This window comes from Sphaeramia orbicularis, chromosome 13 (genome assembly GCF_902148855.1).
Source record: "Sphaeramia orbicularis chromosome 13, fSphaOr1.1, whole genome shotgun sequence".
Lineage (NCBI taxonomy): Eukaryota > Metazoa > Chordata > Actinopteri > Kurtiformes > Apogonidae > Sphaeramia > Sphaeramia orbicularis.
Genome location: NC_043969.1, coordinates 25258005 through 25276382, shown reverse-complemented (window position 1 = coordinate 25276382; position 18378 = coordinate 25258005). Strand labels below are relative to the sequence as shown.

At 37.9% G+C, this 18378-nt stretch overlaps 1 protein-coding gene and 1 non-coding gene across 3 annotated transcripts in view; both read left to right on the top strand.

The window, feature by feature from the left end:
• The window catches only part of limk1a (LIM domain kinase 1a), a 74035-nt gene that overhangs the window by 23707 nt on the left and 31950 nt on the right, over positions 1–18378 (top strand). The window contains exons 1-2 of one of the 2 annotated variants that reach the window (XM_030151930.1): positions 2824–3176; positions 16684–16822. In XM_030151930.1, coding sequence (XP_030007790.1) covers positions 3151–3176; positions 16684–16822 — 165 coding nt within the window. In that variant the 5' untranslated portion in view covers positions 2824–3150. Of the gene's footprint in view, positions 1–2823; positions 3177–16683; positions 16823–18378 lie in introns of those variants that run through there. The other variant, XM_030151929.1, reaches the window with a different exon arrangement.
• Positions 14829–14902, top strand: trnat-agu (transfer RNA threonine (anticodon AGU)). The gene has a single exon. It is a non-coding gene; the product is annotated as a tRNA-Thr (tRNA).

Sequence of the window (18378 nt, the reverse complement as noted above, 5' to 3'; positions counted from 1 at the left end):
ATGCATGAAAGGGTTAAAATCCTCAAGATTGTACTTTGAAACATGTAACCATCAAGTTTAATTTAATAGACACTTCTACATTTCATTGTCCTCTACACTAATAATTACACAGTTAGGGAGTTCTTTTTCTTTCTTTCTTTCTTTCTTTCTTTCTTTCAAACATGCAAAAAAACAAAATAAAACAAGGACAAAAAAAGCATTTAAATGAACAGAATCTATCTTCATGTACGAGTAAGTCTGAATTGGCATGGTCGAAAAAGAGTAGGAAGAAGTACAAACTAATTTAATCCTACCCCTCAAGTACTTTTACACCTTTATCAATAACTTAATTCATTAATCAAACAATACATTTTTCCTAATTTAGCATTCAACCCACAACTAATACATAATACAGTAACTGAATTATGCACTAAAATACATTCAATACAATGCAAACAATACTTCAATTCTCCATATATACTGCTGATAGTACACATCTTTTCAGTGTTTTTATTTTTACTCAGCTTCTCCCCACACTGCAGTCCCTCTGCAGTGCAGTGCAGTGCTGTCCTGCCCCCAAAACTCTTTCTACTCAACACGTACAAGTCTCGTGCTTAAACAACAACCTAATTCTGAATACTGAGAAAAGTTTAAATTACATGCCGAGTGATTCTACTGATGGCATATACAACAAAGATACTGTAAAACAGTCTGTGTGGAGGGAAATAGTTAAAACAGCTCTGTTCTCCCTGAAGGACACTGACATAAACCTGCATCACTAAGGACACATTACTGTCTCCATCTTTCCTTCTATACCCTGATTGCATCATAAAATATGATTTCATCTTCTCTATTAATGAAAAAATGTGAAAGCCTTGAACATTTAGTGTTGAAACAGGAAACCGAAGCATAAAAACGTCTGTGAAGTAGTGACTTATTCACACTGCTGATATAGAAGGTGATATTTTTTCATGAGACTGCATTAGCACTGAACTCGCCCTCAGATTCTGTGATACAGTGAAGTTTGGCTGAGACCACATCGAGCTGCAGTGACTCAGCTGTTTCTGCTGTTCTCTGCCTGGTAACAGAAACTGCAGAGCCCACAAAGGCAGACAGAGATGGTGATGATTCACTGTGTATCAGATAAAGACATTAAGACACCAGTGTTGAACAGTGTTGATGGTCTGGTCTTGTAATGAGGTGAGTTTGAGAAAAAACAGTCGTTCCCCAGTGAGTAAAGGTATAAACAGTGCCAATATGCTCAGAGGTTTTGTAAATAATCACAATAAGGACTGTTCATGTCACAGGGATGATTTGTCTGTGTGTGTATTATTGCTGCGAAACTTGTTATGAGCAGAAGAAAAGAAAATGTAGACAATCCATACAAGTGCAGATAAATGTTAAAATAAAAATGATTATCTATCTATCTGTCTGTCTGTCTGTCTGTCTGTCTGTCTGTGCAATGTTTATATGATCTATTTTCATCTATAGAGATGGTTGTTATAGTGACCTGTTGCTGCTCCAGTCATGTGGGGTTTCTGGACTTTTCCATACAAACAAACATATACACTCACTGGCTTGTCTATTTCCTGAGGTGAATGTAAGGCCATGGAGTCATTTACTTAGAAATTGAAAAAATAATAAATCATCTCAATGTCTTTTTTACTGGCTGAAGTAATGAGAAATTAAACAGGGAAATACTGGGCACAGGGCTGTTAAGGTTAGCTGACTGATGGATGGTTATTAATCCATTTTATGTACAATGACAAAGTCAAACCCACAAAAAAGAAATGGAAAAAAATAACAATTGGCTAAATTCAGGCCAAAAATTTTCAATCCTAACTTGAATGTGACAAACTGAGACTTGGCATTCATCAAATCTCACAGTAAAAGGGCATCACCTCTAAAAATTAAAAAAAAAAAAAAATTCAGTTGTTCAGAAGAGGATTAGAGTCGCTGGAAAAAAAAATAAAAAATAAGGTCCAAAATTCATTCATTCAGTCATTCATTTTCTGAACCCGCTTTATCCTCACTAGGGTCACGGGGGTCGCTTGGAGCCTATCCCAGCTACATAGGGGCGAAGGCGGGGTACACCCTGGACAAGTCGCCAGTTCATCGCAGGGCTGAACATATAGAGACAAACAATCACTTAAGGTCCAAAATATTTTTTTTTATTATTATTCTGAGAAAAAAGTCAGAATTCTGAGATAAAACTTAAACATTTTTTTCTCAGAATTCTGACTTTAAACTCAAAATTCTGACTTTTTTCTCATAATAATAATAAAAAATAGTAAAAAAAAAAAAAAAATATGTTGCACCTTTATTATCTTTTTTTTCCAGTGGCCCTAATCCTATTTCATAGTTTTGCTTTGAGGATCAGCTGCTGTTATTTTGCTCTAAATCACATGAACTTATTTTTATTGTAGCAGATTTATCATCTACTACAACAAACTGATTATTCGCTGGAGCCAATGTTACAAAAACGTATTAAAAAGATGAAATGAATCATCTTAATTTTGTTTTCATAGAATTATGGTGGACAAACATGACATGAATGCGCAGTTTGTTTCTGGAATAACCCGGACACGTGCACATCCTTATCTTTTATCTCTTCAATTGTTTCACTGACTGGTTTGTCTGCTTCTTCTAAACTTCAAGTACACAGTAGGTTTGGTTGAACTGTAACTGAGGTTCAACTTCACCTTATGTGATAGAGGAGGAGACGTTCTCACTCACACTTGTCTCCTCTGCTTCTGCTTCTGCTTCGTCTCATCCTCAGGAAACCCGGAGGTTAGTAAATCAGATTAAATGAGAGGAGGTGGAAGGATTTAATAAATGAAGGAGGGGAGGACAATTTGATTAGTGCTGTCAGAATCATTAAAAATATTGAGTCGCTGTGGAAGTTTAAAGGACAGGAGTGCAGAGTCTGTGATGTCCCGGGGTCAGACCGACTCCCAAAAGGACGGACAAAGGACAGGAAATAGTTGATGGAGGAGCGCGACCTCTCTCCAGCTGCACTGACAGAGGAAGTAGAGGAAGGGAGAGACCGAGAACAGAGAGAGACTGTCATTGACGGTGGTGACAGCGAGGCCGTGCAAGTTAAACATCAGAGCTGCTGACAGGAGCGTAACCGCCGACTGTCACAACAAGACCCTCACTCCCCTCGGTGACATGTCAGCAAAGGACGCCCAGATGAAGTAAGTGCACCAGTGAATTTATCAAATGGGAGCTTTGGAGGCTTAGTATCATGGAGTCAAACTTCATACAGAAGAGTGACTCCGAAAGGTTCTTTTTTTTCACTGTTTTTGGAACTTTTAACCACATGTGACCTTCTGAGCTGATGGAATTTGTACTGTTGTTATGGAGATGTAGTTGTTAATTTAACAGCCGATTATGCTTATTTTTGTTGTGTTTAATTTAATCTAATCCCAAGCAGTCACAGAGAGATTAATTAAGGAAGAAAAACTGTGTTCTACTAGGTTTTCCAGTCATGTTTCCATACATACAGTGACAGATTTCATGGTTTAAAGTAAAAAAAAAAGCAAACACTTTTCATCAGTGTTTTCATTAAAACTTTTCAGAGGGATGTGACACCATCCTTTGGTTTTCATAATTTACTCATTTCTCCTTGTTGTCTTTTACTTCCCTTTCAACACATGATGCATCAGACAGTTGTCACTCACACTTCTGTCCTTCCGAATCCAAAAACGAACCGCATACATCTGTGAGTTCCTTCACAACGATGCGTGACAGTGAATCAGACTCTGACGTTGAACTGACATCGACTGTCTTTACGATTAACGCTGAATGTTAATGTTATACGACCTAAAATTGGGTTTATCGCCAGGTTTAAATGAACTGAAAGTGAACTGTCACTCTGTTTAACTTCAACCGTTTTATCTGTAGAGGAATGCAATGGAAACTAGTGGTTGTGTGTTACATGGCAGATAAGCATGTTATCCACACAGTCAGGCTGTCACAGAGGAAAACACATTTTTTAATCTGGTTTGGCTTCTGTATTTCCAGAGTATATGGGAAAAAAACATCATACTTAGAAGGCATAATATAGCTTTCTGTATGTTGCTGGATTTTAAAAGTAATGCTGTTATTTGTGCAACATTTTGGATGAACCACTTTTGGATTTTCTGTGATTATTCAGTGTCTTTTCCATGGAGTAAATTTAACTTCAGGAAGAAATGTTCTATTCGTCATGTAAAATTTCACTACAAACACAAACAATATAGAGGCATTAATAAGCGAATCAATTAGATGAGTAACTGATAAACTGAAACTAATCAAAGTACAAAGACAGAAAGAATAAAACCCCTAGTCTGAGGTAACAATAACTGCTAGTCCTCATCACCAAAATCCAAAATATCCCAGGGTTCATAGCTGCTGATAACGTTCACAAAGGGCGGGAAGGGGTCGTCCTGTGTTCCGCTGAGTTTTGATTAATCGCCTCGTTCAGAGCTCTAACCTTTACCTCTCGCTACAATACTTTAATCACACTTTGACAATTCAATTTTGTAGCATTTAGAGCAGACTTCAGACTTTAAACCCTGTATGTGATTAAAGGAAGGAAGATAAATGCCACCATTTTTTCGCTGTTTCATCAGTGCTGTCACCTTTCTGTTTGACCTTGAACATTTTGACTTCGTTCACTGTCAGTCTTTCATTCAGAAATTCTTGTGCATAGTAAAGGTTCCAACTTCATTGTGATAAACTACACTATGGAATTTTACTGACAACATTAACATACGATAATAATAGGATAATCTATTTTCAGAAGTGTAGATACTGTTGAAGAAATTCCATGACATACTCTGACCCATCTTAATACTCTCCCAGCTACATCTAACGCAGCATCTTTTCCTCATGATTTGTCCTTCGTATCTTTCCTTGACCTCATAGTGTTTCCCATTGTGGTCAGGACCAGACATGAACCTTTTAAAGCAGCAGGAAGACCTACACTGAGGTTGTACTTCATGTTCAATGACTGTCCTTCTTAATGTGAATAAGGAGAAGATGGGAAATATGCTTTTCCTGTCATTTTTGTGACTAAATAATCAGGAGTGCAGCAACTGCAAAATTCTTGGCCAATGCTGATTTTTAAAATGACATTTTGATCAATAGTTGTTTTTTCTGTTTCTTTATTTTGTTGTTGTTGTTATTTTCCCCACCCCCCAACAAAGAAATCATTGTATTATGATTTGTATTAAATTAAATAAATGAAATGATTGTATTATTATTATTAACCCTTAAAGGCCCAGTGCTACTTTTGTGGCAGTAACGAAATATTTATTTCTCTATATTTAACCTTTCTTAAGTGATTTATCACCAGTCATTTATAATATTACCCTCTGTGTTTTGCATTTTTTCAGTGAAAATCATGTATTTTCCTAAATTTGATTTACAGATCATGTAGATGTTCATAAAAGTTCAAATTAAAGTTCAGGGTTATTTTGAAAACAGAGAAAACTCAGCAAAAGTGACTTTTTTTTAGCAAAGATATCATTAACTGAACATAAAACAAGTGTCTACAACCACTGTCATTGATCCAACTCCATGGGTTTTACACCAATTATTTACATGTATTGATAGGATTAGTGGATCAACAGATATTAAACATTTTACATCAGTACATGGTTTTGGTTGCTGGTGGATGTTCGGGTCTTTATGGGTTAATCGTGATATAAAAATAGATACTATTTAAATTTATCTAAAAATTTTTAACATATTATCGGTACACCCCTACTAAATAAACATACAGTACATGGATGGTCATAAATAAAGACTGAATTGTGGCATCAATGTGACTTGCTTCAACTCAGCATGGCTTGGCTCAGTTTGGCCTTCAGCCCGTTGCATTTCCACTACAGGTGTACTATCCCGCAGCTGGTTGTCATGGCGATGCAATGTAAACTACGTGACATCGTCGTCAGTGCGACTGTAGCTACGCAACATAACGTAATGATTATCAAATGAAGTGTTATATTAAGATTCTTTCATGTTAGAATATTGTTGGCTACAATTCGTATCTGGGGACTTGAAGGTAAAACAGGCTGGAAAATTTTTCTCAGACATTTTATGATATTTCTCGCTAGCTTAGCTCAGTGTCACACATTATAACATGATGACAGCCCTTAGTACTGAAGCAGTGACAACACTTTGGCTTTCTTGGACAATCAGATAATGACAAAGATAATACTTAAAATAGTATCTGATATTTATTTGCCAGTCCCTGCAGGTATACCGCTCTATTTTTTTGGTATCACCCAAAAAAGCCGAGCTGATACTGTCAGTGGCAGAAAATGTTGTAACATAAAGTATTATCAATGCTTAATCGATTAGGTGTGGATTGTTAAACTGCTAAACTATTCTGATAATCAGTATTATAATCAGGTCAGACAAAATAGTCAATATTTTCTGGCTCCTGTCTGTTGACTGTAGACAGATTATTTTTGGGTTTACATTTTAGCATGTCATGTTAAATTTGAGAATCAATTTTTCACCATTTTCTGACATTTTTAAGGCCATAGACTAAACTGAGAAAATAATCAATATATTAATTGACAAACTGACATATTTGTTAGTTTCGGATCTAATAATTACCAAATATTTTTCAGTTCATGACTTTCTGTATAACTATTATGTGATGGTGTTTAAGCCCTGGGTTTAGAGGAATGTTTTGTCAAAGCGAGCTGGTAACAAACAGGAGCCCATGGTCACAGTTCCCAGAAGTGGCTGAAACCTTTTATCATTGTCCCACAGTGGAACAAGTGAGAAGGGCCCAGACTGACGGAGGTGGCAGTCAGTCAGTCAGGCCGGCTTAGCAGTGACAAAGGAAACTGCTGCCGTGCGCTTCGTTCACTCACAGTGTGCCAGCTCTCCTGCTCTCCTTTCCTTCAATAGGCCACCAGAGCCACCAATAAAGACACTGTCTCCCACAGTCTGAAGCGTTTGTTCAGCAGCCGGCGCACACAGGCAGTGTTTATTTCAACTGTTTAAAATGCACAGCCTACTGCATTTAGTGCATTTAAAAGCAGCCAATGCTCACTAATAGAGGGTTAAAGCAGGAGTCTGTGCTGAACTTGTGTTTGTCAAGGTCAGAGGAGACACACAGCAGCGTCTGATTGGCTGAGGGGTTTCCTGGTGGGGCCTGTCAACAGCCAATTGAAGGCGAGTTGAGAGTTAATATGAAATGATGAGGTAATCCCTGTTTTTTTTCGGGGGGGTGACATCATCGCTAAGGCATCTCCGTCGCCATGGAGATGAAAGGGGGGTATGATAATAAAGGGGGTACCAAGCAGGGGCTCGTGGGAATGAGGCGAATGTGTCCTCACTGATTGTGTGAATGTTTCACAGATAAACAAGTCTGACTTTTTTCTAATCTGTTTGAAAGGTGGATGTGTTTGGGAGGATTCACATAAAATAGGTAAATTCTTTATGCTTGTTTGCATTTTTGGAAATCTCTATTTTTGGTTTCTGGAAAAATCGTCAGTGGAAATCTTGGCCCTTAACCAGGAATCCCCGTCTATTTATGTTTCCCACCGAGGGGGAAGGAGAGAGGGTCTTCCCAGACAGTCTGCCATTTCCTCAGCTCCACTTTCACCCATGTGTGTCTGGTCCTTTCACCCGCCTCCATTTCCCAGACATTTTTTCTCTTTGTCCTCAGGAAAAAAACAACCTCTACATTTTAGGCTGCAAGTCCATCATCACAACAACAACAACAAAAACCGAGCACTCCCACCATTATATCTAGTGCAGACATTGTTTTTGTTGACACACACAATACATCATAATTTTACTGGAAAGCTGTACAGACCTGAGCATTGGCGTATTGATCAGAGGTACTCAAAAGCATTTCCGCTGTCTTTGCTCAGAGAAAAGAGATGGATGACCTTCTGTGTTTGACGCAGAAGATGGAAGACTTAATAATTAATGAGATGCGCACATGTTCGTGGGTGTGTGTGTGTGTGTTTGAGAGGTGTGGCTCCTTGTAAATCTTTCAGGTTTGCATCTGTCATGTAGACGTGATCCCGATCACACCTTTCCCAGGATGTTTCCTTTTGACTCCCTTTGCTTCCTGCAACAGTGTCAGCTTGTGCGTCATTTTATAACCTGTGGCTGCAAGGACATGCACAGATACACACTTTAAAAACAGAACAAGCCAAGAGAAACTTAAGGGAAATGTAGCAGAAAATAAAGTCAGTGTGGATTTGTTGCTTGGCAGAAACATATTTTATACAAATTCAAGACAGTCCTTGAAGTTCATTAGGTTAATTTGCAGTTAAAACACCATATTTTTTGTCATTTAGCTCATTTTATTAATCAAAAAGTCCATATTTTTTAAGGTTTCAGCTTTTCAAATGTGACCATTTTGATGTTTTTCTTTGCTATATCTGGTAATAGGCTGAATCTTTTGTGGTGTTTGAGATAAAATGCATAAACACAGGCTGAGTGAAATTAAAACCAGCATTTTTAGTGATTTCTTTTCATGGAGTTAACAACTAATGTTTGTATGAAATATTTAACATTATGAATAATACTTTATTTAAATTTTCTATATATGGAGAAAGTGATTTATTTAAAAAAAAAACCACATTTTTGCACTGGAAAATGTTACATGATGTGTTTCTGTTCTATTTTTGATAAGGTAATGAAACTGTATTCCATCATGTCTCATTCAATATATTTACATTTCCATCCTCTTCAGCAGTCCCCAATTCCTCTGGGAGTTTGACCCCATTCATTCTGACTTAATGTTTTTTCATTTAACGTCAGATCCTGTACATCGACTGAGACAAATGAGTCAAGCAAGACATTGACCTGGGTCAGACTGTTGGACATGATAAATAGGATGCACGGTCGTTTAAAACATATTACATCATGAAGCTGTCCAATGAAATAAACTAACTGGGAATAATAAATGTGCAAAACAGCAGACTGATAAAGAGCCGCATATGGATAATACATCTGCTGTCCTGTCGTGTGTAGTTGGAACTCAACACAGTGAGTTTTAATGTATAATATTTCATTTAATCAAGCCATCGTTCATTTAGTTCAGCAGCAGTGAGGGCATCAGACTCAAACAGATGACGGCAAGAGGCCGCGCTCTGTCGTTTTGACCTGGTAAAGTAATTCATTTCTCTCCCAGACACTTTTAGCTAATTCCATCAGGGATTTGAGCAGAGAGTGGGTTAGTTTCAGATTTACTGACTGTCACCCTGTCTGTCATTGGCTGTTTTCTGACCCCTTGGGGAATCCAGCTGAGTTTCATGGTCAAATCTGCTTGGACGCCTCTCACTTGGTCATGGTTTTTATTCATGTCCAAGCATCCTGCACAGCCTTTTGTTTGTTTCTCCTCAAATCAGTCAGTCTCTTTATATTTTAGTCGAAACTGATGTTTACTGTTAAGCCTTATTCCCTCAGTCTCATTGCCTCCTGAGCATTATTGATTGCTAGTTATCTTGTGTTGCGTTATTTTTATGCGGTAAAGGTGTCAGAATCCAACAGAGTGTGGGAAAGCTTTACGCTCTGCTGGGTTTTTGTAGTATCATAGCAGAAGTAGTTAAAGACTCCCCCTCAGCTTTTCACACTGATAATCCTCTTACACATCCATGCTGATGAACAGTCACGCAAAAACGGCCAAATGTGAGCAGAAAGCACACATTAATTCCACAACCGTGACTCCTGCCATGTGTTTTTGTAGTGTACTGATGGTTCTGAGTTGTAACTAACATTCCCAGTGTGTCTCATGCACTTTTGAGATTAGATTTTTGTCTTGAAGGCACAGATTTCACTTCTCCATCTGGGAGTCACTAATGTATTCACTCATATCTTTAATACTCTGCAGCCACTCCCAGCTCTGCTCAGAGAGGAGCTGAACCTCAGGCATCACCACCACGTGTGTGTGTGTGTGTGTGTGTGTGTGTGTGTGTGAAGTGTGTGTGTGTAGAAATGTGCACATGCATGTTCATCAGTGTGCATCTAGCGTGCATCAGCCCCAGGTTTGACTTTGCCCCAGCAGGAGTTTGCAGGAAGTGTGTATATGTGCGTTTGTGTGTGTGTGTGTGTGTGTGTGTGTGTGTGTGTGTGTGTGTGTGTGTGTGTGTGTGTGTGTGTGCAGGAGCGTAAGGTCGTTATTATACTGCAGAGAGCAAGACAGCTGAGTGGCTTCTGGCTCGGTGCTGCAGACGTCTTCTGGAAGCCTTGACCCACTTCCAAGTCCCCTCCTCCCCCCTGCTCGGCTCACCCAAACATGCTGCATAACGAAGCAGCTCTGCCTCAATCTGCTGAGCTGCAGTGAAGCTCTGCATGCCATCGCTCTGGAGAGTGGGTGTGCCGGTCTAATAAATAAATAAATTGTAGGAGTATGTACCTATGCTGCATGGCTTCATTTGTGTGAGTACATGTGTGTAGTTGTGTTTACTTGCATGGGGTGTGAGACCTTGGTCAAAGTCATAGAAAGTTGCTGCTTCTGCTGAATGTCTTTTTATTGAGTTCCTCTCAAGGTAGAGAAAGGAAATGGACCAAGAAACTAAAATCAGTCATTCATTCTGTTTACTAAAAGCTGATCTATTCAGAATGTGCATCGTGTTCAGCAATGACTGTCGAGCTTTATACAGCATTTCAGAATCTCTTGACTAATTCCAGTGCACATTTTAATTATTGGCAGGAATTTGGTGTGTGTTGATGAAAAAACACACACAAAAGTAGAAGTCCAGTTGTTGAATCGAATACCACAATAATGAGGATTAATGTGAAGGTGTTTAATATGAAAGCAAAGAGGAGTATATCAGAGTTCTGGAGACTTCAAAATGATTTCTGGGCTTTATTTCTTCAACAATTGTTAATTTATGTCCAGTATAACAGTCTAGATTTGCACTCATTAGAACTGTATAATCTTTAAATGAGCACAAATGTCGATTTTTTTTTTTTTGTAATAAAGTGTCTTTGCTAAGGCTACGTGGCCGACAATGATTATAGGGATGTCCATAATTGGATGGTTAAGGCTGACATCCATAAATATCCGTCCTTTGATTCATAGGTGACATTTGTTTGATTAAGAATATTTATTGTCAGTGTGTATTTTACATGCAACACTCACTGAGATTGTCCCTTTGCATTTAACCCATTACTATCTGAACATGCAGGAACACACCACATACTACAGATGATGAGCAGTGAGCTGCCATGTCAGGTTCTTAGAGAGCAAATGGGGGGGGGGTTAAGTGCCTCTCTCTGCCAGTCCAGGGAATTGAACTGCCAACTGGAGCCAATTCTCCAACCTTCTCGGTCACGGCTGCCTCTACTTCATGGTGTTTCCCTCTTTATCTGCTCTTGTTTCCAGCCTCTGTCCTACATTCAGCTTCCAAAAGAATATTTCAGACAAAGGAAATGTGTGTTAGTGGACATACTGTAAAACTAATCACAAAGAGATACAGATAGGTAACAAGTTAGAGATAAAACCTGAGGACAGTGTTGTCTCCCAGGATGACATGACATCTGTCCCTAGTGCACAAGGGCTCATGGAAGTGTTTAATGTTTAATATGTTAAGTATGAAAATGATGTGGAACGAGTGCTGTGACCTTCACAGTCATCAGATTTCAGTCCAGTGGAACACCAGTGGGAGATTTTGGCTTGATGTGTTAGACAGTGCTCTCCACCACCACCATCAAAACACCCCTGAGGGAATGTCTTTAACCAGGATGGGGTTCAGACCTCCACTAGGGTCCAGACTTGTGGATTCCAGGCTGAAGAGTATTGAAAATAGCCGGAGCGATATGATGGACCATCACCTAAGACACTTGATGTTGGTTTTTCTTTAAGTATCTCACTAATTCAGAACGATTTGCTTTGAAGCTGATATTTCCAGCACAAACAGGCTGTGTTTCAAGCCGCCCAGAGCAGGGACGGGACCAGACGGTAGGCAGACAAGAGAAAAACTCCACTGGGAAGGAGTGGAGATGCTCGCTTAGTCATGGCTGTTAGACATAGAGATTTAGACAGATTATAAACAAGCACACACACGTCTGAAAGCATGTGGAATAAATTGCCCAAACACACAGCATATTTCAAGGAAAAGCCACACACGGAGTAAAATAAACCAGAAATGTATAAGTGTATGACACTGTTTAGCATCATAAACCTGGTTTATTCATTACTTGAAACAGAAACACCTGAGTCATTTGAACTTGTTATCACACCTTTCCTCTTAAATCCTTGTCACTGTGTGTTATTACTTAACAGAAGAGTATGCCCAAACAGACACACAGTATAATTGGAAGTAAAGCCACACACACAGCAAAATGAATCTGAGGTATTAAAAATGTAGATGGACACGTGTTAACACAAACGTAATAAAAAATTTGCAGCTTTTAACGTAATAATCCCACAAATGTAATAACAGTCGCCTACCACAAACGTAATACCTCATTTTCCCACAGTGGGCTCCTACCCTCTCCATTGTTATCCTAATCATATCCAGACATTTTATTTACATGGTTCAAACATAAGCTTCTATTATACTTAATGAGAATAAATTATATCCACTTCATACTGAAGCTTTTACAACAAAAGCCTTTACAACATTTCTGCCCGTTGTGTTTTGTTCCTCCACTTATATTTGTAATTAAACACCTATTAGTCTGCAGTTAGTACCATGTGGTGTAACTGCAACATTTGGTCATTCTAAAAAGGCAAGTATCCAAAGGACAAGAATAAATGGGAAGAAAAAGAAAGATGAATAAATATCCATGCATGCATTACTTAAATGTATGTGATGTACTAATTTATTAAATTTGTGGGAAGCTATTACAATTTTGGAAACGGAAGATTTTTACCATCCCACAAACATAATAAATACCCACAAAAGTAATGATCTTAACGTTTGTGGGAAATGAGGTATTACGTTTGTGGTAGGCAACTGTTATTATGTTTGTGGGAAAGTTATTACATTTGTGGGATTATTATGTTAAAAGCTGCAAATTTTTATTACGTTTGCGTTTTATTACGTTTGTGGGGTTAACAACTCGTTTTCTGTTCAGTATCATAAACCTGGTTCATTTGCACCCGGAACAGAAACAACATGTCAGTCATGTCAGATTATTATCACATCTTTCCTCTTAAATCACTGTCATTATGTGTCATTACTTATCAGAACTAACCTTGTACTCACCTCTGTTAAGCGTTATATTAAATATCAGATCAGCATATCCAGTGGGCCACATTGGGTTATTTGCATTGTCACTTATCCTGGAGTGTGTTTCAGACATCAGCGTCGTCTATCTGAGTCCATGTCTTTGTCATCCGCCCTTCAGTCTGTCAGCAGCTGATGTCTATCAGGCTGACGTCACTCTGGACTTTTAGAAAACCCCGCTGATGAACAGACAGACTGACTTTTACAGATGAACGTCTGTGTTTACTTAGATTAAAAGTAGCTCCATGTGTCTGATTGGTGAATTCAGCATTTACAGTATTGAATGGTATCAATACAACCTGGAAAAACACAATATCAACAAATACAGTTTCACTTCATGCTGCTGCAGACTGTTTTGATTTCTTTTTGTTGATTTAGTGTAGGTGATGTAATTATTTGTATTTCATGGTTGTCTGAGTCAGTGTGTGCAGTGAATTGCGTGGTGGTGATGTTATTGCAAAAGCACTGTCACAGTTGTGTGTTTTGGTCTGATCTCATGGTGTGTGATAGAACCACAAAGGCCACCATGAAAACTATAATTTGGGGCCCTGTAGGGTGTGATTATAAGGATACAAGTACAGCTTAGTTAAACAAAATGTTCCGTCAACACAAAAACAACTTGAGCTTATGTTATTTCAATTTTTTCCAGCGTTCTATCTGCAACGTGGATCTGTTTATTGGACTTTAAGTTGGACAGTGTGTGTAAGAAAGACAAACAGATGAATCATTAATCAACGAACAGTAGCTGCTTTCATATATTAGTGTTTATATTCATTTATGGATCATGTTTTAGGGCATTTCATGCATTTTCTGTCATGTTTCTGCTGCTAGTGGTCTGCTGTAGCTGAATGTGATTATGTACTTTTACTCATCCTCAGGTTGTTTTCAGAGTTCAGTTGTTTCAGTTTTTTTTTTTCTTTTTTGCGAAGCCAATAACAGACTTGAGATCCTCTGATTGGTACATTCTGCTTCATTTTTGACATCAACATAACAAACGCACAATCAGAAATGAAAAGAAAACAACATTGATAAAGTGAGACAAAAAAGGGGGGACAGAGAAACAAAAACACAATTTGACCTCCCAACCCGCCCTCCCCATCCCCAGAACCACTGAGATAAATCGAGGTAGTGCTACAGTGTGGACTACTGCTTATGAAGTGGATCCAGAGTTCAGTTGGACTGGACTGGTTATGATATGGATGGATATGGATGACAGACAAAACATTTTCAAGAACAAAAACTAGTCCAGTTGAACTGTGAAAACAGCAAGTATGAACAATGACCCAGGGCTAATAAGAATTTACACAAAAGTACTTCTATCTATCTATAATCCTTAATTACTTTTCAGGTACTTGTACTTTTTCTTGAGTATTTCCATTTTATACAGCTTTTATTCCACTAGATGAAAATTTTTCATCCCTTTTTTGTCTACTAGAAATTACGTCTCTAAATTTAAGTTAAAATACATGACAATCATATGTTAATGTGTATTTGTTTCCTAATTAAGATAAAAGAAGAGTGTTCTGTGGGAGGGTTAATATATTATGTGCATGTTAATTCAAGTCATGGGAAATTCAGAAAGACCTCAGTCATAAAAGAGACAAAATAAGGCACAAAAAAGCATGCATGTAGTAATTGTGTGTATGTGGCGCTGTGGCTTAGTTGGTTAAAGCACCTGTCTAGTAAACAGGAGATCCTGGGTTTGAATCCCAGCAGTGCCTTTTCCCAGGTGACTGACATGGCAGTTTCTAGTGTGTGGTGTGTTTCTGCATGATTACCTTGTAGAGTGTCAGTTTCAGCATGTGTCACATGTCCTCGTGTACAATATAGGTTTCCGACAAATTAAAGATTCTTGTTAAAATGACAGACATTATATAAGAAAGCAGAAAAGTCAGTCATAATGATAAGCTTTATTGTTTATTCCTTGCTGCCTGTAGATAATATTAGAAGTGAATGTGGGTGTCCTCTTGCTATCTATCACTACCATCAGACAGCAGGTCTTAATGCACAATTTGGATTTTTTTGGGTGAAATCTGATTTTTTTGTGTACTTGTTCGTATTACACATTAAATGCGACTTCTATCAATTTTGAGTATGAACTGAATGTGACCCTGAAGTGACCCGCATGCGCAAAAGAGGTCCTGATGTAATACCTGACCACGCAGGCAGGCAATGTGTTTAAGGAAGTAAATATGGAGGCATGTCGTCTTGTTTGTCATATTTCAGTGACATAAAGGTCGGATAAATACAACCTGGCCATTCAGACTGTAGTCACATTGCAAAATATCAGATACGTATCAGATTTAGGACCACATTTGAAAGTGGCCTGAATCAGATTTGAAAAAATCTGATTTGTGCCGTTCAAACTGTCTTTAACAGATTGGATACAGGTCACATATGGACAAAAAAATTGGATTTAGGCCACATACACAAGACAAACTTGTGACACACATTTATAAATTTGGCTCCTAGGAAGACACAGCATTTATTTAGTTCTTGAGCTAAAAAAAAATTGGGAATACCTGCTCTAAATGTGTTGGTTTCTAATGTTTGTGATGAACTGAAGAATTAAATGTTCCTTTATGGGATGACAACATTCTTCTACTTCTTAAAGGAGTGATATCTTGCTTTTTTAAATGGAATTATGCATTTGAAAACATTTCCCTGTGGTCTACATAAACTGTAAATGCTATGCTTGGGTCTGAATTCTTCATTAAATCAACTCCACAGGTCCATCTTCAACCCTATTTCTGAGTAATGACATGAGAAAGGTCATTTTGAACGATGGCCCTTTAAACACAAATGAGCCACTTCACACCCCACCCCCTCCAGGTTGTTGGCTGTGCTACTCTGTCCCGTTCAGCCACTTGTGTTCGTTAATCCAACCAACAACTGAACATTTTAGGTAATTGGCTCGAAGTTTGGACATATTTTCAGTATGGACTACAACCGCTGCTGCTGATAAACAGTTATGATGTACTCAGAGAAATGTTCGTCGGAAGTCTTGACCTTATACGTGAAAATATCGTGACATAACTAGTTACAGACACAACAAATTAAGGAAGAATTAAAACAGGTTGTAGAAATCCACTTGCTTTTTGCCAGAATTAACATCAAGATAGCTTTGCAGCACCTGGAGGGTTCAAATTCAAACTTTTTGAACTATTAGGGTCCAAATAGACAAATAAATGAACCAAAGACTAATAAAAGTGGGTTTAGCAAAATATAACCCCTTTAATCTATATAAAAAAAAAATCAGTGGAGAATCCATTGACACAAAACTCTTTTTCTCACAGGATGGCACTGCTACAAACATACAACAATCTTATAGAATAGAATAGATTCAATAGTAAAAGCAGTGATACAGTGAATTTACTTTTCATACATACATTCCTACATACTTTTACACACTGCAGTGTTTTCACTGTGTGGTTAATTCTTTTGGTTTACCTTAAATGCTTCATTTGTGTTTGTTATTAATGTAAATCTCATCATTCCTTAGGTGTTGTGAGTGCAGTGCCTCACTGTCCCACTGGTACTATGAGAAAGATGGACTACTCTTCTGTAAGAAGGACTACTGGGCCAAATTTGGGGAGCTGTGCCACGGCTGCAACGACCCGATCACCACTGGCCTCATCATGGTAAGAGGATCTGACTCTTCTCTCCTCACCCCCCTCTCCTGGATCTTTGTTTGCAGATAAACCTCGAGTTACAGCTCGGCCACTAAGTACGCACACATCCGCAAGTTTACAGCCTCGCTGCTGTGTACAAACATACGTACAAGCTCACAGGATCTGTGCCAGACCTGTAACTGACCGTGATGCCTTTGGCTGCTCAGACAGATTGTCTTACAGACCACCAGTGAAAGTCGGAGCTGCTGTTGTGAGAGCAGAGAGGTACCTGTGCAGAACAGAAGGTGGTCACAGCACCGGAAAGCAGATCAACAAAAGGCTGTGCTTCTGCTGATAAGTGCTGCTGCATTATGAAAAAGACAAGATAACGGCGTCGAAGGAGACCTGTGTCTATTTGTTGATTAGTGATCGAATCTCACACATTGGAAGCTTGAACAAACTGATTAATTCTGAATGTTAGTGTAAGAATATATGTTGTTATTTCCCTGCTGACACAAAGGCAGCTGTTATATGGTAGTATTTCTTTGTGTTTGCTCTGCACTCGTTTCAGCTCAATATTGCTCTTGAATTTCACCTGCTCTGAATACACAAGGCTTCAGTTTCCAAAGGCACAGACACACTGCTCCAGATAATAATAAAAAAACGATTTCATGTGGATTCACTGACTCAGTGTGCTTAAAACAAGTGTCATCTATATATCATCTTTCATTTTTAGACTGTTACATAATTCAGACTCATCAAAATACATCTCTTAATGCATTTTCTGAGTGTTGGTAATGAGCATTTCATGTATTTTGATGTTCAGCTGCATATTTGAATGTTTTATGTCTGAATAGACCCAAGCTGGTGGCAGAAGGTGGTTGGTGTATTTATAACGCACTGAGTATATTCATGTTCTGAAACAACAGTGGGATTTATGAAGGTTTTAGTACGTACTTTTGGTGATATATAATCTAAACAAAATATCATATACATTTCTTATCTAAATATCAATATGCATCATAAAATAGCAAAATTATATAAAATGAGCAGATGAAAAGAACTATTTCTTACTATATTGAATTATATAGCAGATAACAGGTACGTACTACTGTTCTTCCTTTTTCTTCACCTTATCATTATTATTATACTTATATTATTTTATATTTATTTATTCTTGATCTTGTTATTATAGATTTATTCGATCTCTCTCTCTGTATTTATTTATACTTTTTTTTTCACAATTTTTTCCAAACATAATATACAAAACAGCTCTTCACAAGTAAATACACCAGATTATAAATGACCAGTAAACAAACAGGGACAAAGTGAGATGAGTCAAAAATTTAATTAAATTAATATATACACACATACTTATACATACATACAGTCCTACATACTTACATGCATACACACACATATGTTTGAAACATATTAAGGTGAAATCCTCACTTGCAGCTTAACTGAGAAAACACAGAAATTAGTGATGATAAGAATAATTGACTGGACATAATGAAAACCTATAAAACATTATGAAAATTGTAGTCAGAATATGGGTAATGAGTGGTGATAGAACCAAAAATAAC